The sequence below is a fragment of the Equus przewalskii genome, chromosome 4 (assembly GCF_037783145.1).
Source record: "Equus przewalskii isolate Varuska chromosome 4, EquPr2, whole genome shotgun sequence".
Lineage (NCBI taxonomy): Eukaryota > Metazoa > Chordata > Mammalia > Perissodactyla > Equidae > Equus > Equus przewalskii.
In genome coordinates this window covers 94,615,165-94,637,091 of record NC_091834.1, presented here as the reverse complement: position 1 = coordinate 94,637,091, position 21,927 = coordinate 94,615,165, and the positions used below count along the sequence as shown (strand labels likewise).

The 21,927-nt window shown below is 38.0% G+C and overlaps 1 protein-coding gene across 1 annotated transcript in view; it reads right to left on the bottom strand.

Annotated features, from left to right (window-relative positions):
- Positions 1 to 7,249: 7,249 nt before the first annotated feature.
- LOC103558279 (maltase-glucoamylase) overlaps positions 7,250 to 21,927 on the bottom strand; it is a 186,877-nt gene continuing 172,199 nt past the window's right edge. The window contains exons 70-71 of the mRNA XM_070618013.1: positions 13,312 to 13,485; positions 7,250 to 11,996 (exon numbers count right to left, since the gene is read on the bottom strand). Of these exons, the coding sequence (XP_070474114.1) occupies positions 8,907 to 11,996; positions 13,312 to 13,485 (3,264 nt within the window). The 3' untranslated portion in view covers positions 7,250 to 8,906. The remainder of the gene's footprint in view (positions 11,997 to 13,311; positions 13,486 to 21,927) is intronic.

Genomic DNA, 21,927 nt, shown 5'->3' with positions numbered 1-21,927 from the left:
AGAACAAGTCAAAGGCAAGGTAGAGAGAGAGAGTCCTTAGCCCTGGAGCCCCAAGCATGTCAAGGAGATCCACACGGACAGAGCAAGGACTACGTGCAAGTGGCCTGTGGAGTCAGGCTGCAGTTTGCAACCACAGTTGCCAGAAAATGCCAGTGCTGGTGGCTGCTCTGAGAGCTTCTGGGAGCATTTCTGTCTTCTGAGCTTGAGAAGCTCTGCACTACCCAGTCCTTTGAGGTGTAAAGTCATGATGCTGGTCTATGAATTGCCTTGCTCATTGTTCATATCCTCAGGTAGGGACGTTTACCCTGGCTATCCCAAGATATTTAGAGGGATATTAATCCCCTGGAAACCAGGGATTTGGCCTCAGCAAACTCCTTGCCACTGCTTGAGGGGGCGATTGGTCTAACATCATAGCCCTGTTCCTGGCAGAGCAATAGCCCTCATCTGGGATTGGTGAGGTGTGTGGGAGGCAACAAGCCTATTATCTTTACTGTCATTCTCCCTGGAGAATTCTAAATGCTCCATTCTGAGATTCTACAGAATCCTCGGTGTTCATTTTCAGCTCCTGCAGTCTCAGTGCTAGATCTTTTCAGTGCTTGGGGTCACTTCCGGGCCTTATGATGTGTGAGCAGAGGGATTTGCTGTCCTTAAATCAAGGTTCATGATTGCAAAGACAACTAGGCTCATCTGAAGCCAGAGGATTGACTGTGTTCACTGTTGCGTGTCTCTGTTGTCACCAATCAAAGGAAGTGGAGGCTTCCCTTTTAGGTAATAATCTTAAAACATGGTTGATGCTATTTGGCAGCTACTTGAAGTAGACAAATTACTTTCTGTTACATGAGGAAACAAAGATAAAGACGAGATCTAGATAGACACTTAAAACAAGCAGAACAGATCAGTTCTCTCATTGACAAATTAATGAACAAGTCTGACATTTCTATTCCAATCTGTATTACTCAAAGTCCCTCCAAGCAAATTCTTTCAACCCCAATCTTTCAGGTTAAAAACAAAACATACTTTCTGGCTGGTTTCAGACACCAACCATGGGTTTGTGCTGTTGCCTTAGTCTGAGCTTAGGCTGAGCTCCAGCCTGCTAGGCAACCACCCTTAGGTTCTGCAGCCAAAATCTTCCAATGGCTCCCTTTGCCCAGCTCGTGGCCCAGAGTGGTTCCTAGGCACTGCTACTCTCTCCTTTGTCCCCCTCCAATTTCTTGTTCTCATTTAGTCTTCCTTCTTTCATTTTATTTTCTCTCCATCTCCTGACCTCAGCATTTAGTGATCATGCACATATTCACCGAGCACCATCTGCATGCTTGACATTAGGTCAGAATAGGAGCTACAAAAAGGAACAGGAAATGACACAAGCTCCCCACCTGCCCTTGTGGAGCTGTGGTCAAGCTTCCACAAGCCTCTCGGTAGCCATTTCCTCCTTGGGCTCACACTATCCACCTCTGAGCCTTTCCCAGTGCTATCCATCATTTCCTCCCAACTGCCTTGAGAGAGGAACCATATTTATATCAACTTATAGAGAAGGACATGTGTCTATTGGACAGAGAACTCAGAACAACACTGCCTGGGAAATGTTTTAGAACATTCCTGCATGGGGTAGGAGCCTTAATTAGATGACCTCAAGGTTTTTTCCAGTGTATGTGCTTTATCATGGCCTAATGAACACTGAAGAGGAAGGTGCTCAGAGTGGAAGTGGAAAGGGATGACCCCAACTTCCTCCTAGAATATTTTGTCACTTGGACCTCTCTGTCATCCCTGATCCCTTAGGAGTGTCTAAGGTCAGGTCAGCTCTGAGTGACCCTGAGACTGTAACTCCTTTTCCACTTCACCTCCTCTACCCAAGACTCCATACTAAATGTAGAGGGTAAATAAAAATCTATTCCCTTATTAGTTTATTCTGTGGTTCTGTGATGACAAGAAGAACCACAGGCTAATGTTTACAATGAATCTGGTCTCTCCTGCAGAATAAGAGTATTTTGGTACAATTCCAAATTTATAGAAAAGTTACAGGAATTCCAACACGTCCTTTACCTAGCTTTATCCCATTTCTCTCCTAGTTTGCCCCATTTCTCTCTCTCTCTCCTCATTTCCCTTCCCTTCTCTTCTCTTTCTCTTCTTTCTCCTTCTTCTGCCCTCTTGTTCCTCTTCTTTTTTCCTTCTTCCTTCTCTCTGCCTCTCTTTGTCTGCCTCTTACTCTCTCTCGTTCATGAAGCTGATAACTTAGTTTGTTATCACTATTTGCTAGAATTCTCATCAATGTCCAGATTCCTGCTACCACACAGTCAGCTGAGACTGAGCAGGAAGACTCTCCAACTCTGCCACTCCACTAACACAATGGCTCTCGACCTTGACTGCACAGTAGAATCACCTAGGTGATGGGCGTAGAGTCCAGGCAATAGCAAATTATTAAACTTTCCAGATGTCTCCAGTGTGCATGCAAGATTGAGGACCACTGAACTAGAAGTTCAGTTGCTCTTGACTAGTCCATTTCCTGTACAGGGAGGAGTCACATTCTGACTTCACACATTTAAGCCATGGCACAGGCAGTGACCAATCAGAGTGGACACCAGTGAAAAAGAGTCCTGGAAGCCTCCTCATTTCCAGGAGTTAGATTTTTAGTTGCTGGATTGTGAGGATATGTGGGGATCTCAGAGAAGGGGCACATTTTGGGGGCTCAAAGAAATGGCTATTTACCAAGTATTACTCAAAGAATACATAACAAATAAAGAAGAGTCCTTATAACGCCAAGTAGTAAATATAGAAGGAATGTGAAGTTTGAAAATCACCATTTGACATATTCATAGTGATAATTGATTCAGGCAAGAATCATCAATGGTTGACAAAACAAATAGAAAAGGAATCAAATAGCTCATACCCTCAAAGCGTCTCCTCACAATTTACCTATTAATTACTCTGAGAAAAAATAGTAACTTTACTGTGGAGAAACCTGGCAGACACCACCTCAAACAAAGTTAACATCACTAATAATGGAAAAATAGACATCATGTGGCTCCTGATATAGTGTACCAAGAAAGACACGGCATCAGTTCTGTGTTATTTCAGCCAAAAGTTTATAGCCTCAATGAAATATTAGAGGAAATATTACAGAAATCCAAAATTAGGGATATTCTACAAATAGCTGGCTTGTAATCTTAAAAATGTCACAATCATGAAAGAAAAGGAGGGACTGAGGTATAGTTCCAGAGCAGAGGAGACTAAAAAACAAACAAAAATACAAGTAAACAATTAAATGCAGCATGCAATGTGTGTTCCTGGGCCAAATTCTTTTTTGTTGCTATTGTTATTGTTTTTGTTTTGTGTTTTCTATAACGAACATTATCGGGATGATTGGTGAAATTTGACTTGTGTCTGTGCATTAGATATTAGATATTAGGTATTGCATAAACATTAATTTCCTGATTTGGCTGGTTATATTGTGGTTATACAGGAAATGTTCTTGTGTTTTAGGAAATACACACCAGAGCATACTGTGACATTGAGACATCTTGTTTACAAACTCTCAAATTATACGCGTGTGTGCGTGAGAGAGAGAGAGAGGGAAAAGGAAAAAGAGAGAGAAGGTGAATAATTTATAATTTAGGGATAATATTTTGGAAATTTGGGTGAAAAGTATGCTGGAGTTCTTTATACTATTCCTGCAACTTTTCTCCAAGCTTATTTCAAAATAAAAATGTTAATTTTAAAAAAGAAACCAGCACAAGATCCACACAAAGTCAGCATGAAAAATGAAGGAAATATATTTTTTTAAAAGGTACACATAGAGTAAGTTGGACAAAAAATTTTAGAAAAATGTTAGTTTTTTCAAGCAAGAGTTTTTGACAATTCTGAGCAGAAAACTTTCAGTCTGCAAGCTACAGTATACCCTTGGCTTAATTTCAGCTATCAGGCATAACAAGTGAATAATAACATGTATTTCTTAGAGCTGCAAATCACTAGAATTTTATAGATAATTATTTAAATAGCTACAAGAGAGCAACATTTAAATAAAAGTAAATAGGCATTTTTTAAAACTATATGTCATGAGAGGGATGTTTGAGAAAGAGAGAGATTTAATTTCAATGATTACTAGGAAAATAGCAGCCACCATCAAAAAGCTGAAAGGCATCAGAGAGATTTAAGATATAAAATTAAAGCTCATGAGTAGACCCCTGAGGAACCAAAATTGATCTCTGTACCAGGAAAAGTATTTTAAAAATTGGATACTGCCCAACAATTCAATGGGCAACCTTTTGAGGAAGTATTTAATCAGACGCTGATGAGGATTGGAAAGAGTTTAGAGGAAACTGCTTTATGAGGTGCAAATTTTAAACTACATAGTCCTCAAAGTCTGTTCCAACTTGGGTGTGTTTTTATCCAGGCATATATTGGGAAATAAAATTGTGTTGCATCCATCACACAGTCTGCCATCTATTTAAATAATTCAATAAAAGACTAAATTTTTCTCAAGCTGGAATTAGAAATATATATCTTCATAGAGGTCATGAGAATTGTTATAATCAAAGCATAAATTAAAACTTGCCAGGAAGAAAAATATAATCTCCAGGCTAATTTGAAAGTGGAATACTTTGTATTACTCTTGTAATTATCATATGATAATACTATAGCCTTGGGCGAAAGCAGTTTCCTAAAGATCTTTGAGCATCTTGTGCCCTGAGTCAGCCCCTGCCTAGGTTGAGACCAACTTTTCAGAGATTTTCCATCACCCTGTGCCATCAAAACACCTCCAGCCGTGGGACATTGCTGCTTGCTCCTCCCAGTCGAGTACCAACCCCATCTCACCTCACACGCCATTCACTATGGTGTGATTGTAAAATATGTATGGTTTATTTCAATAAATACTTCAACATGTATATATTATTTAGACAAAACCTAAGTGAATAGAAGTATAATCTTGTGCAGGTAAGTTGAAGAACAACCATCATCCTGTCCACACCTTATTGCAGAGGGTGGACAAAAGTCACCTTTGGGAGAATGTCGCAAAACTCAACATCTCACTGTTAGAGCAGGAGGTAAGCCAAAGCCTCTCCAAGCTGTAGTACGCGCTTTTATTCAGTGAGTCACCATCAAATAACAGTGCTCTCTGCAGAACATGACAAAACACTGATATGTTTAATTTCAACATACAAATCAGAGAAAATTTTACTGGCAGAAAATATGGTGTTTACCATATAAAATAACATGCATGAACACACACCCACACATACACACACTGTCCATATGAACTCTATTGGCTATTGCAAAATTTTTCTTGTCTGTTATTGGTTCATACATTTTGTTCTCAGCTAGAGCTCTCTGGAAGGCAACATATGAATAGCGGCGATTATAAAAGCTTAAGAAACATTATAGAAAGGTAACATAAAATTGAGATAATTATATCCATTAACTTTTTTGTAAAGTGAGGAAAGATGGGCATTATTTAATTTAGCAATGAAACATTTTGTTCTCACTCAAAAAAATAAAATAAACCTTCTCCCTTAGAAGCACAGTTTGAGATACTAGACACGCTGGAGACCTCTGGAGAAAGTTTTCTTTCAAACTTCAGTTTGAAAAAGAGACTCAGCGTAGCCCTTTTATAAAGCACCAGCACTAAGGAGAAACTGCTTTACTATCAGGAAGCCCAAGGAGCAGCAGAAAGAAAAAGTTTAAACAGATATAAGAACTCTCAGGGAATCATGTAATAATAATAATAATAAACCTTTTTATAACATTTAGCAGATTGAAAATGCACTTCGATGTACAATTGCAGTTCTGATGGTTACTACCCCTTATAGATGAGGAAACTGAGACAAGAAAAGGAAAGGAATGTCCACCGGAAGCAGTCGTTCCTGCACCATCTGGTAGCAAGTTGTGCTCTTAGACCTGGTCCCACGGAGTTCCCTGGACGCATTAGGGTCTGATGTAAGCACAGGACCCTGCTAAGCTCAAGACTCAGATGGAGCAAGCTGATATTTGCTTTGACCTCTTCCCTCTCCAGGTTTTCTGAACCTGGTTCCAGGAACACATCTTGTGCATAGACTCTTGAGTTTAAATTCTCAAGTTTCTTCAAATGTCTCTAGTTAAGTTTTGCAGTTGTTGTTCTTTTTTTCAAGAGTGCTTACCTTTTCAAAGTTCTGTACTTTCAATTATGGTTGGTTTATATATACAAAGGGATTGAATTTCAGTTACTGCAGAACTATGACCCTTTCAACAAATTCATCCTCAGTTTTCCAAATCCTAAGTGCTTTAAGCAAAGCCTTTGGCCAACTAATATGCCCTGGTATGGTGGGCTGGCAGCAGGATCCCTTGTGCCTTGGGAGACAGGGCACTTAGTCCCATATCAGGATTAGTGATGCCAACAAAACAGGTGCACTGGGGCTCCCCCAGTAAAGCTACAAGTGAAGCAATCTATGACCAAGTCCACTGACACAGTTTACAATTAAGAGTTTTGTTTTATTTTGAGTTGGAAGATCAAGTTAAGAGACTTATATACTCTGATATAAGGTCTATCAACTTTGTTCAGAGGACTGTAGCTTGTGGGCAGATTCCAAAAGGCAAGTGCAACTAACTGATGAATCTGTACCCCTCATGTGGAACACCATCAAGGCATCCAGACATAGTGTAGCTGCGGTAGTAGGTCAGAAGGCTGTGCAAATGTGTTCATAGTAGCTGGTAGACATTCATGTGGCGTTAAGAACATTAAGCCACAGATACTGGAGTCCCCACGTGCTGGGAAGTTCACAGTATAGTTGTCCCTTGGTATCCACAGAGGGGCTGGTTCCATGCCCCTGCATGGATACCAAAATCCACCAATGCTCAAGTCCCTTCTGTGAAATGGCATAGTATTTGCATATAACTTATGCATATCCTCCCATATTCTTTAAATCATCTCTAGATTACTTATAATGCCTAATACAATGTAAATGCTGTGTAAATAATTGCTATAATGTATTGTTTAGGGAATAATGACAAGAAAAAATCTATACATGTTCAGTACAGATGCAACCATCATAGTCCTTTCAGTCCACGGTTGGTAATAGATTCTGAAAGCTGACTGTATAGTATTTGACCAGGACCTGAGTGTGGAACTAGGATGTTGTTACCCTAGGAAAATGACCCTCAAACTCTTTGGCCTCAGGACCCCTTTACATTCAAATTTATTGAAGACCTTATGCTTTGTTTAGGTGGGTTATATCTATTAACAATTACTTCATTAAAAATTAAAATTGCATCATTGGTAAAATATTTTGTAAAATATTTATTTTTTCATTCATGAAAAATTACAACATATCAACTAAATGTTAACATAAATAATACACTTTTATGAAAAACAATTCTATTTTCCAAAGCAAAAAATAATAGTGAAAAGAATGACATTATTTTATCTTTTGTAAATCTGTTTAATGTCTGGCTTATTAGAAGACAGCTAGACTGTTGTATTTGTCTCTATATTCATCTATTGTGACATCACACAGAACAGAGTCTCTGGAAAATGCCACTGTAAACTAATGAGAGTGAAAAGGGCAAATAACAACATAATAGCATTGTGAAAATAGATTTGACCTTGTGGACCCCAGAAAGAGTTTTGGGGCCTCCCATGTGTCCCCAGACTGCATTTTGAGAATACTGTCCTAGGGCTAAGCCTTCAATAGCACCCAACTGGCTATATTTGGTTATGACCACGAGTCTATTCATGAGGGTCTGGGTGATCTAAGACAGTAATAGATCAAGGATAAATGGTGACTTTGGATATGAAAGACCAAGAACAAGCTGAAAGTCCCAACACGCTAAAGGAGGGTGTGCACAGTAAGATAACAAGGGAAAAGTGAAGAGATAAAAGAAAAAGCAAATAAGATTAAGAACTCTGATCCCAGAGCAGAGATGTCTCCCCTACGCCATATCTTTACACACTCATCTCCATCTGAGTGATTTCTGGTCTATAGAAGAGTAGAGCAACATAAATGAATCCATTCATTAGTAGTAACATCAAGAGCCTAAGAGTATTTCATAAGTAAGATTAATTATAACTTCCTGGAGGTACTTTTAATGTCTATAAACATAAGTACTTATCAAATCTGTAGTCAGAGTATCAGTACCTATGGAAGTAATGGTTGCAAAGCTTGGGAAGTTATATTTTTAGCATCTATAATCATATTTTTATTTTCTATGATAGTAAAAGTAACATATAATATTCCTAATTGAATTGTTTCAGTTCCTGGAGTCAAAATTTATACAAGATACACAATGGGAGCATTTTCTATATCTTTAGCTACAGTAAGGATCTCTTTAGAAGCGATAATACTTTCAGTACATGTACTGGCAAATTACTGTATTGGTAGCCATGGTACTTGGAAAAGTCTACAGGAAAATAAAGTGCTATTTTTATTATTACTAGTTAAATAGTCTACTATATATTAATAACTTGTTATAGTGGTTATTTGAGTGCCAGTTATCACCAGTGCTCTCAGTTATAGTACTATGTTCTAAAACCCAAGAACAAGTCAGGTTAACTTAATAACTACATCTAAAGCAATAGTATTTACAGAGCCTAATGTGGTATTATTTGAGAAGCCAAAATTATCTGTGAAGTCTGTAGCAAGGATATATAAAATATCTGTAGTTCAATTTATGGAGCATCAGGATTTATAATTATAATTTAAAAAATAGTAGTATATATTCCACAGGTTCTTTAATCACACTTATAAAGTTAGTAATGGATGCATCTTTAGACATATCTGTAATGTTTACAGTGCTTGGAGTAGCCATTTCTATAAAAGCTAGTGCTGATATTTGTGAAAACTTATGTAGTGTAAGATCATTATCTGTTCATTGATTTTTCTATATCTGTAATAACTGTTTTAAAGAGATATCTGTAGTAGTTATCCTGCCTTGAGTAATAATCATGGAACTATAGTAGCATTTACAACATTTGCAATATAAGTAGATGCAGTAGCAGAGGCATCCATTGTTTTCCTATCAGGAGTGGTAGTATTTAAAGCATGTATGGTAATATTTGTAACATCTGTGGTGGCATTAGTTGCAATAATAGATAAATTACTAGCTGTAGAATTTGTTATTACCAGATGGTGGATTGCTGTATCTAAAACAGCAGTCATCAACCCGTCAGAGGCTGTTGTGATATTTGGAATAGAAATGTGTGTAGTGTTACCTGAAACACTGCTGACATTATCTGCATCAGTAATATTTACTTCATGCCCTGTACTGTTTATAGTGTTGGTGGAGGAAACGGCAGTGGTACTTGGAATGGAAGTGTTTGTAAGGACTGTGTCAGAAGTATTCATTGAATTTGTAGTTTTTGTGCTGGAAATATGTGTAGTGATGGTGGTGGTGTATGCTATAATGGCATTTCCTGTAGCTTTAGTAGTAGATTCAATATCTGTAGTGTTGGTAAGTGGGGAAGTGGCAAAGTCTTGAGTAATAGCAATTTTGGGGTCTGTAGTAGTAGAAAAATTACTCACAATACGAATAGTTGTCATGCTGCCATCAACAGTAGTTGGGCTATCTCTAGTGGGAGTGCTTATAATATTGGTAACACCAGTTATTTTATTGGTAATATTTACATTGGTGGTGCTTGGTATAGTGCTATTTCCAGTGCCAATGGATGTGGTATTTAAAGCATTAGTAGGGATATGTGGAGGATTAGTCATGGTAATGATTCTGGTAAGTCCCATTAATGATTCATTTTCTGTGGTGGTGGCACCATGGGTGCCTGTAGGAGGCAGAGCTGAAGTGACCTGAGTGGTAGTTTCTACAGGAGTAGCATTTGTAATCATAGTAACTGTGGTGAAGCCTGTATTTGTGTTTGTGTTTCTTGAAATGGTACTATCTAAAATATTTCTAGTAACTGAATCCATAGTTATGGATGTAGTACTTGTGTTAGTAGCGTTGACAGAAGCTGGATTAGAAAAATTTGTGGAAATTAACGTTGTGTGGCTCAAAGTTTGTGTTGTAGTAGGAGAAGAATGGGGAGTAGTGAGCTGTGTGATGTCTGTGGTGGCAGTTTTAACATCTTCAGTGGAAGGGGGAAAGTGAATAAGGTCCTGGGTAGCAGAGACTAATGTGTCTGTAACAGTTGCTATAGCAATGGTAGTATCTGCAGATTTAAGTGTACTTACTGTTGTACCGTCTGTAGTGAGGCTATTTATTGAACTTGTTACGACGGGAGAGGTTCCACTGCCCAGATTTGTAGAAGTTAGCATTGCAGTATTAATAGTGCTAAGGGAGGCAGCAGTTATTTCTTCTGGGGGGAAAATGCTTATAAAATCAGTTGTAGCAGGTTGTGTATGTGCAGTGAATTTATCTTTGGAGGTATCTGGACTCCTGGTATTATTTGTGGTGCTGGTAGTAGCAACTATAGCATCCATCATCATGGTACCTTGTGTATCCATGGTGTTGAGATGAGTGGTGTCTGCGTTAGTAGGTGTTGTAAAATCAGTGATTAAATCAGTAGTAAATGTCTTACTGGTTGGAAATGTGCTCAAGCTAGGAGGAGTAGAGTTAGGAGTAGAAATAAGAGTATGAATTAGAGTGGTGGGAGGAGTCTGGAAAGAAGTAGTTGTGACAGAAATAGTATTACTAGTACCACTAACAGTAGGAGTATTTGTTGGGGAAGGCATAGTAGTAATAGGAACAGTGGTACCAGTTGTAACTTCAATGGCACTTGTTGGGAAAGGAGTGGCTGTGATAGGAAGAGGAGTAGTAGTCCTAGCAGTAGGAATATTTGTTGATGAAGGCATAGTGGTAATAGGAACAGTAGTACTAGTTGTAACTTCCATAGTTCTTGTTGGGAAAGGAGGGGTTGTGATAGGAAGAGTAGCAGTAGTCCTAGTAGTAGGAGTATTTGTTGGGGAAGGCACAGTGGTAATAGGAACAGTGGTACCAGTTGTCACTTCAATAGCACTTGTTGGGAAAGGAGGGGTTGTGATAGGAAGAGTAGCAGTAGTCCTAGTAGTAGGAGTATTTGTTGGGGAAGGGATAGTGGTAATAGGAACAGTAGCACTAGTTGTAACTTCAATGGCACTTGTTGGGAAAGGAGGGGTTGTGATAGGAAGAGTAGCAGTAGTCCTAGTAGTAGGAGTATTTGTTGGGGAAGGGATAGTGGTAATAGGAACAGTAGCACTAGTTGTAACTTCAATGGCACTTGTTGGGAAAGGAGGGGTTGTGATAGGAAGAGTAGCAGTAGGAGTATTTGTTGAGGAAGGCATAGTGGTAATAGGAACAGTGGTACCAGTTGTAACTTCTATAGTACTTGTTGGGAAAGGAGTGGTTGTGATAGGAAGAGTAGCAGTAGTCCTAGCAGTAGGAGAATTTGTTGAGGAAGGCACAGTGGTAATAGGAACAGTAGCACTAGTTGTAACTTCCATAGTACTTGTTGGGAAAGGAGTGATTGTGATAGGAAGAGTAGCAGTAGTCCTAGCAGTAGGAGTATTTGTTGGGGAAGGCATAGTGGTAATAGGAACAGTAGCACTAGTTGTAACTTCAATGGCACTTGTTGGGAAAGGAGGGGTTGTGATAGGAAGAGTAGCAGTAGGAGTATTTGTTGAGGAAGGCATAGTGGTAATAGGAACAGTGGTACCAGTTGTAACTTCCATAGTACTTGTTGGGAAAGGAGTGGTTGTGATAGGAAGAGTAGCAGTAGTCCTAGCAGTAGGAGAATTTGTTGAGGAAGGCACAGTGGTAATAGGAACAGTAGCACTAGTTGTAACTTCCATAGTACTTGTTGGGAAAGGAGGGGTTGTGATAGGAAGAGTAGTAGTAGTCCTAGCAGCAGGAGTACTTGTACTAGCAGAACTAGTGATAATAGTCTCAGAAGTGGTAGCCTTAGTAGTAGATGTAGAAGGATGTAGAGAACTCATTGGGAAGGTACTTGTCACGGGTGTAGTAAAAACTATAGGATCACCATACATCCAAGTAATTTCAGTTAACTTTTCCAGGCTGATATCCTTGTCAGTCAATTGAATAGTTAGTGTCTGCCAGAAAAGAAGAGAGAAAATTGGTATTTTAGAACTTCTTAAACTTTACATTTATGTCATACCTCAAATTATAATTTAACAAAAAATGCTGGATTCATTCTTTTCCAAGAGAGTAAGAGAAACATATGAAGATTCCTTTTCAGGTCATGCTGATTCCAGACAGATAAATATGGAGAGATGTTCTGTGCATAATCCCTGTGCTGGAAATCTCTTTCTGTCCACTTCATTTAGTCAGAACCACATTGCTCACAAGTATTTGCAGCTTTGATTAAAACCAATGTTTATAAAAATCTTTTGGCTTTGTCAGTAGATTTTAACCTTGCTGAGAACAGGCTGGTTTCATGTTTTCACCATCCCCACACCTAATCCAGTGCCTGTCACATAATAGGCATCTGATATACTACAAAGTTTCCCAAAAAGAAGGTGTTCAAACGTTCAACAGTAATTACTTGCAAAGGGTGGTTTGGAACTCAATAGTCCAGGGAAACTGCTTTGAAGTACAGAACTAGAAGAAATTATAGAGAATCTATTTGAGTGTTTAGAGGGTCATTTTCCAAAATCCAAATACCAGCAAGGCACTCTTTTTACCTTTTAGAAAACAGGAACTATACTTACTCAATTTTACTTTTCTCAGCCACACCCTATGGTTTACAGGATCCTTATATGTGATAGATCCAGTGTTCTAAAGTGGGATACTTTTCCCTTGTGGTTACTCTTGATAACTCTACTGGTATTTTGTCTTCCAATTAGTTGGATGTGTTAACTAAAGCAGACCCTACTAGAGGGTGTACTAGGGTCTGTTATTTACATCACTCTGTTTTGTTAACCAAATCATTTTATCTCACACCACAGGTGGGACATATTCATTTTAATGATTGCCACAGTTTACTGCCAATTTTCACCCACCTACAAGATCTATCGATTTGGCCAAGGATTTGAGTAATTTCATGAAGGAGCAGGAAAATCTCCAACAATTTTAGGGAATCACTCTTTCCCTGTTTTAGCCTCTGCCACGGAAGTAAGTTTTGTTACACTAGCCTGGAAGACCAACCTTAACATATAGTACAATTTCTTTGAGAAATACATAGAAAGGACTTCATCAGATTATTGATCATTGATCCCTGGACTACACTGGGAGAACTGGTAATGTGTATTTTACAATACAATTCAACAGCTTTTCAGGAACATACCTATTGCACATATCTACAAACTTTTTAATATAAGTAAATATAACAATGACAATAATAGCGACTATAATTTTGCAGAATAGTAAAATTAACTTATGATATGATAACATTAATTTGAGACATACCTGAGTGTAAGGGTCACTCTTGAAATTTGTCTCCATGAATTGCTGGTTGTCATAGGTGAAGGTCACTTGTGTCACAAACATAGAGTTTATCCCCCAGATTCGAATATATCCAACTTTCAGTGGATTCAAGTCACTCAAATACTTATTGTGTATGGTCTGAATTTCCAATATGTTCTATAAAGAATGTGTAAAGAGAAAAAATACGTAACACATCTGTTGATAGACTATATTCCATATTGCAATGTTAAGAAACCTCAAATTACTATGGTACTGCTTTGATGTTTTTATTCTTAATTAAACACTTCATGAAGACATAGTTGCTAGGTACCTGCTACAATAAATTTGATGATGCCAAAAATAGGTTTATGTATCAGCACTATGAAAGTTATTTTACGTGTATTATTAGTAATTCTTACAATGATTTGCAAAGAAAGCATCATTATCACCATTTTACAGATGAGGAAACTTGGGCTCTGGGAAATGAAGGGAGCAGCTCAAGGCCACACAGCTAAATGACATAGATTTGTTGGAATCATTACGGGCCTATATGCATAGTACTGCATGAGTTAACACAATGTGAAGAAAGAATTATGGCAAATAGTCTTTAGAGTAGGGACAGTTTGCAACACATACAGGAAGTTACCTAAATCATGAACTGTTTAAGCATCAATAGAAGGGTTAAAATAATGTGAGATAACTCATGAGGTGGTGCATGATTAAGGCCCAAATGAAAATCATAGTGAATATTTGTTATAGTTATTCATAGAAAGGAAAAATCACTATGGGAATAAGGTAGTCAAGAAAGGACTTAAGAAGGACATGGAACTTCAGAAGTCCTAAAAGGATAGATAGGATTTATAAAATTGAATGGGAGAGGGAATAGGAGGCAGGGGTACATTGAACAAAGGCACAGTCAGTGAGTGCAAGGGCTATGGTAGCTGGTGCTGAGCAAACAGAAGACTGGTTAAGCATATAAGGTAAGATGATGAAGATTTTATACAATAAATCAAGGAGATAGTTGCAGTAGAACGAAGCTAAAAGCTCCTCAACTCCGATGGCAAAAGTAGAAACAAAAAAATATGTTCAACTGACATTATGGAGAATGACCAAGACTTTTGTGACTAATTGGTCAAGCAGAATCAAGAGAAAATGAAGAGAAAGAAATATAACTTGAAGCAAATGGGTGTGCTAGAGCTAGCTCCTATTGATTTGGGAGAGCCTACTGTTAAACTGCTGGAATTTTACAAGCCAGTTGATAGCTTGAAATTGGCTAAAATGATAGGAGTACTTACACCACAGAAATTAGCATGTGCTACAAATCAGCCCCCATACTTCCATAACCCCATACCAGCCAGCACACCATTGATAATAATTACCCCAAGAAAAGTTGAAAACTTTCTTTCATTTAAAGCCACCGATATTTAGGAAAAATTCCATCAAATATCATATAGAAATAAGAAACCATTTATCACTAGTTTGGAATAACAAAAGAATGTAATTTTAGAGTTAGGAGCTATTTAAGGGAAATCTAACATTTTATAATTAAAAAATAGATTAAACAATGGAAGTGTCTTCCTTAGGTGGAATAACTAGTCAGCAGTAGGAATAGAACTAAAATCCAGGACTTCTAGATCAACAGTTTTATTAAAAAACAAAATTCTGAGTGACATCAGCGTCATGGCAGAGTGAGTTGTTCCCTCAGTCTCTTCTCTTTAAGTTGCAACTAAATGGACATTCATTAACCAGCATATGACTCTCTGCATAGCACCATAGGACTTCTAAGAGATCCACACAGCTATATTTCTGAAGGTGGGTGGACTGGATCCCCAGGAGGCATTACTTAATGGAAATAAGTAAGGACACCCCTCCGTCTCCCTGGCAGCAGCAAGTCAGTTCAGGGATCCTTGCACAGCGGCCATGTGTGACTGTAGGAGGAGGCAGGGATAGCCCAGCCTGTGTGAACACTTTCAGAGTTACAGCCCAGCCTGGAGGAGTGCCCAACATGCTGCAGCAGCCCTGCCTATGGGAAGGCTCTATACTAAGTGGCAGCCACTCAGGCACTGCATACGTGCCCCTCCCCCCCAGCACAGCACAGACGAAAAGGCACCCTACCCACTCAAAAGACACCCCCACCAGTGGAGCACAGATGCCCAGGGGATCCACAGAGTGGAGGCTCAGCCCTCTCATGGGTGCCCACCACACTTAGTGCAGAGCAGGTGAGAAGACACCTCACTTGCTCAGCAGGTGCACCCACCCACAGAGCACAGCAGCACACAGGACCACCAAGTGGCAGCTCATTCCCCATGTAAGTGCCCCTCCCATGTAGCACACAGCAGAGAGGCCCTGACTATGGCAACTGACCTGCCCACCCAGCGCAGAGATCCTGCCCATGTGAGCACAACCTGCTGAGCTGCTGTGGCCAGCCCAGGCAAATGCAGCATACCTCTACCCAAAAAACTTTCCACAGATGGGATGGGATCAGAAAACAGCTCCTCCTCACCCCGCAGTGGTGGCAGGTGGAATCAGCGACCTGGTACTACCCCAAATGTGCCAGCAAAGGATCACTTCATCAAACACCATGAAAAACTACATTAACACTTCAGAGCAGAAGGAAAATGACAAGTCTCCAGAAAGCAACCAAAAGAATTTGAAATAGTTATCATAAAAAGCTCAGTGAGTTACAAGCAAACTCAGAAAGACAGTTCAATGAGCTCAGGAGTAAAATTAATGAGCAGGGGAATACTTCACCAAAGAGATTGAAACTCTTAAAAAGAAAGCCCAAAGAAATTCTGGGTATGAAGAATACAATTAATGAGATTAAAAAAATCTATAATCCATACAAAATAGAGCTGACATTCTGGAGGACAGAATTAGCGATTTAAAGGATAGAAATAGGGGCCAGCCTGGTGGCACAGTGGTTAAGTGCACACATTCCACTTCTCAGTGGCCCGAGATTCACTGGTTCGGATCCTGGGTGCGGACATGGCACTGCTTGGCACTCCATGCTGTGGCAGGTGTCCCACATATAAAGTAGAGGAAGATGGGCACAGATGTTAGCTCAGGGCCAGGCTTCCTCAGCAAAAAGAGGAGGACTGGCAGTAGTTAGCTTGGGGCTAATCTTCCTCAAAATAAAATAAAATAAAGGACAGAAATATAGAAATGCTTCAGGTGGAGGAGGAGAAATAACTAAAATTTTTTAAAAATGAAGAAATTCTTCAAAAAATATCTGATGCAATTAGGAAAAGTGACACAAGGATTATAGGTATTCCAGAAGGCAAAGGGAAGGAGAAACGAGCAGAAAGGTTGTTCTAAGGAATAATAGCTGAGAAGTTCTCAAACCTGGAGAAAGAACTGGATTGATAAGTACTTGAAGCCAATAGACCTCCTAATTACATCAATGCAAAAAGACCTTCTCGAAGGCATACACTACTAAAACTGACAAAAATCAATGACAAAGAAAAAATATTAAGGGCAGAAAGGGAGAAGAAAATAACATACAAAGGAATCCCTTTTAGGCTTTCAGTGGCTTTATCAGGAGAAACTTTACAGACTAGAAGAGAATGGAATGATACATTCAAAATACTGAAAGACAAATCTTTCAGCCAAGAATACTCTATCCAGCAAAACTATCCTTTAGATACAATGGAGAAATAAAAGCTTTCCCAGATAAACAAAAGCTGAGGGAGTTCATTGCCAACAGATATCCCTTACAAGAAATGATGAAGGAAGCCCTCTTACCTGTAACAAAAAGGAAAAGGTTTACAAAACCTTGAGCAAGGAGATAAATAGACAGATAGAATCAGAAAATTGTAGCTCTGTATCAGAATAAATGAGTAAATAATTATAACACAAAAGTCAAAGGAAGGAAAACATCAAAAACAACTATAAACACGTCAGTTTAGTCATAAACTCACAAAACAGAAAACAACAATTTGTGACAATAATCAATCAGAAAGAGAAGAGGAAAAGGATGGAAGCTGCTTAGGCCAATGGAGATAAGAGGCTATCAAAAAATGAACTATCTCATCTATGAGATCTTTTATACAAACCTCATGGTAACCACTAAACAAAAAAATCAGAGCAGAGCCACAAATCACAAACAAAGAGAAAACTATCACAGTAAACCACCAAACTGAAGTGGCATTCAGAAATACACGGGAAGGAAAACAATGGAAATATAGAACAACCGGAAAACAAGAGAAAAAATGCCAGTACTAACCCCCCATATATCAATAATCACTCTAAGTGTAAATGGATTGAATTCTTCAATAAAAAGACACAGAAGTCTAGATGGATTAAAAAAAAGACCCAAAAATATGCTGCTTCCAGGAAACACATCTCAGTTCTAAAGACAAACATAAGTTCAGAATGAAGGAATGGAAGATGATACTACAAGCAAATGGTAAGCAAAAGAAAGCAGGTGTTGCCATACTCGTATCAGACAAAGCATACTTCAGGATAAAAAAGACAATGAGAGGCAAAGAGGGGCAATATATGATGATAAAAAGGACATTCTACCAAGAGGACATAACACTTATCAATACATATGAAGCTAACACAGGAGCACTGAAGTACATAAAGCAACCATTAACAAACCTAAAAGGAGATATTAATAACAACACAATGATCATAGGGGATCTCAATACCCCACTTACATCAACGGATAGATGATCCAGACAAAAAGTCAAGAAGGAAAGAGTGGCCTAAAACGAAATACTAGACCAAATGTACTTACTAGATATATATAGAACATTCTATTTAAAAACAGCAGGATACACATTTTTCTCAAGCACACATGGCACATTCTCAAAGATACACCATATGTTGGGAAACAAGGCAAGCCTCAATAAATTTAAGAACATTGAAATTATATCAAGCATCTTTTCTGACCAACCACAATGCTATGGAACTAGAAATCAACTACAAGAAAAAGGCTAGGAAAGTCATGTGGAGACTAAAAAATATGCTACTGAACAACCATTGGATAACTGAAAAAATAAAAAGAAATCAAAAAATATCTGGAGAGAAATGAAAATGGAAACACAACATACCAGCTCGTACAGGATATAGCAAAAGAATTCCTAAGAGGAAAATTTATAGCAATACAGGTCTACCTCAACAAACAAGAAAAGTCTCAAATAAGTAAGCTTAAACTACACCCAATAGATTAGAAAAAGAAGAAGAAACAAAGCCTAAAGTCAGCAGAAGGAGGAAAATAAAAATTAGAGCAGAAATAAATGAAATATAGGCTAAAAAAATAGAAAAGATCGATGAAGTGAAGAGGTGGTTCTTCGAGAAGATAAACAAAATTGACAAACCCTTTCTAAGAAGAAAAGAGAGAAGTCTCAAACACATAAAATTAAAAATTAAAGAGGAGAAATTACAATGGATACCCTAGAATCACAAAGGATTATAGGAGAATACCATGAAAAACTATATGCTAACAAAGTGGGCAACCTAGAAAAACATAGATAAATTCTTAGACTCATACAACCTCCCAAAACCAAATTGAGAAGAAGTAGAGAATCTGAATAGACCAATCACAAGTAAAGAGATTGAAACAATAATCAAAAACCTCACCAAAAACAAAAATCCAGGACCAGATGGCTTCTCTGGAGAATTCTATGAAACATTCAAAGAAAATTTAATACCTATACTTCTCAAACTCTTCCAAAAAATCGAAGAAGACAGAACACTTCCTAACTTATTCTATGAGGTCAAGATTACCCTGATACGAAAACCTGATGACAACACAAGGAAGGAAAATTACAGGCCAACATCACTGATACACATAGATGCAAAAACGCTCAACAAAATATCGGCAAATCAAATACAGCAATGCATTAAAAAGATCATACACCATGATCAAGTGGGATTTAAACCAGGAACCCAGGGATGGGTAAACATCTGCGAATCAATCAATGTGATACACTACATTAACAAAATGAGGAATAAAAATCACATGATCATCTCAATAGATGCAGAGAAAGCATTTGACAACATCCATTTATGATAAAAACTCTCAATAAAATGGGTATAGAAGGAAAGTATCCAAACATAATAAAAACTATATATGACAAACCCACAGCCAACATCATACTCAATGGGGAAAAATTGCAAGCTATCCCTCCGAGAACAGGAAGAAGATAAGGCTGCCCACTCTCACCACTCCTATTCAACATTGTACTAGAGGTTTTGACCAGACCAACTAAGCAACAAACAGAAATAAATGGTATCCAAATCAGAAAGGAAGAAGTAAAATTCTCACTGTTTCTGGATGCCACGATTCCATATAAAGAAAATCCTAAAGAATCCACCAGAAAGCTATTAGAAATAATCAACAACTACAGAATAAAGTGGCAGGGTATAAAATCAACTTACAAAAATCAGTTGCATTTCTATACACTAGTAATGAACCAGCAGAAAGAGAAGTCAAGAATACAATCCCACTTGCAATTGCAACAAAAAGAATAAAATATCTAGGAATAAATTTAGCCAAAGAGGTGAAACACCTATACACTGAAAACTATAAGACATTATTGAAAGAAATTGAAGAAGACATAAAGAAATGGAAAGATATTCCATGCACATGGATTGGAAGAATAAATATAGTTAAAATGTCCATACTACCCAAAGCAGTTTACAGATTCCATGCAATCCCAATCAGAATCCCAGTGACATTCTTCACAAAAATAGAACAAAGAATCCTAAAATTCAGAGGGGCAATTAAAGACCCTGAGTTGCTAAAGCAATCCTGAGAAAAAGAACAAAGCTGGAGGCATCACAATCCCTGACTTCAAAATGTGCTACAAAGCCATAGGGATCAAAACAGCATGGTACTGGTACAAAAACAGTCACACAGATCAATGGAACAGAACAGAAAACCCATAAATAAAGTTGAACATCTATGGACAGCTGATCTTTGACAAAGGTGCCAAGAACATACACTGTAGAAAAGATAGTCTCTTCAATAAATGGTGTTGGGAAAACTGGACAGCCACATGCGAAAAAACGAAGGTAGACCATTATCTCATGCCATACACAACAATAAATTCAAAATGGATCAAAGACTTGAAGATAAGTCCTGAAACCATAAAACTCCTGGAAGATAATATAGGTAATACACTCTTTCACATCAAACTTAAAAAGATATTTTCAAATACCATATATTCTCAGACAAGAGAAACAAAAGAAAAAATAAACAGGTGGGAGCTCATCAGACTAAAGAGCTTCTGCAAGGCAAAAGAAACTAGGATCAAAACAAAGAGACAATCCACCAATTGGGAGGAAATATTTGCAAATCATATATCTGATAAGGGGTTCATCTCCATAATATGTAAGGAACTCACACAACTGAACTTTAAAAAAACAAAAAGCCCAATCAAAAAATGGGCAGAGTCTATGAACAGATATTTTTCCAAAGAAGATATACAGATGGGCAATAGACACATGAAAAGATGCTCATCATCACAAATCATCAGGGAAATGCAAATCAAAACTACACTAACATACCACCTTACGCCTGTTAAAACGACTATAATCACTAAGACTAAAAATAACAAATGTTGGAGAGGCTGTAGAGAAAAGGAAAGCCTCATACACTGCTGGTGGGAATGTAAACTGGTGCAGCCACTATGGAAAACAGTATGGAGATTCCTCAAAAAACTAACATAGAACTACCATATGACCCAGCTATCCCACTACTGGGGATCTTCCTAAACAACTTGAAATCAACAATCCAAAGTAACATATGCACCCCTATGTTCATCACAACACTATTCACAATAGCCAAGACAAGGAAAGAATCCAAGTGCCCATTGATTGATGGCTGGATAAAGAAGATGAGGTATATACATACAATGGAATACTATGGATCCATAAAAAAAGACAAAATCATCACATTTGCAACTACATGGAAGGACCTGGAGGGAATTATTCTAGGTGAAATAAGCCAGACTGAGAAAGACAAACACCGATTTCACTCATATGTGGAATATGAGAAAACACATGGACAAAGACAAGAGTTCAGTGGTTACCAGGGGAAGGGAGGTGGGGGCTGGGCACGGGGGTGAAGGGGAGCACTTATGTGGTGATAATCCAGAAATCATGTACAACTGAAATCTCACATTGATATAAACTATTATGAACTCAATAAAAAAAAAATAATTTGAGGGTTTTAGCTGACCTTGAGATTTATATGTACCAAACATCTGATACATGTGTTTAAAAAATTAACACAATGTGCAGCAATAACAATAAGAAAATAGAGTCTAGCTACAAAGAGGTAATAGGCAAAGAGCTAAATAATTGTTATTGTTGCATGCAACGGAGGTTTTGGCTTGTCTGTTTTGCAGTAGAAAGTCAATGTTGTCCTAAAGAAGTGTAATGCAAACCATATATGTAATTTTAAATTTTTCAAAGCCACATTTTTAAAAAGTACAAAGAAACAGGAGAAATTGATTTGAAAATATATTTTATTTAACCCAACAGATCCAAAATATTATTTTAAAATGTATTCAATATAAAAATATTATTGAAATATTTTATAATCTTTCAATTATTTCAAAGTAGGCTAGTCAAATTTCAAGTGTTCAATAGCCACATGTGGCTAGTGGC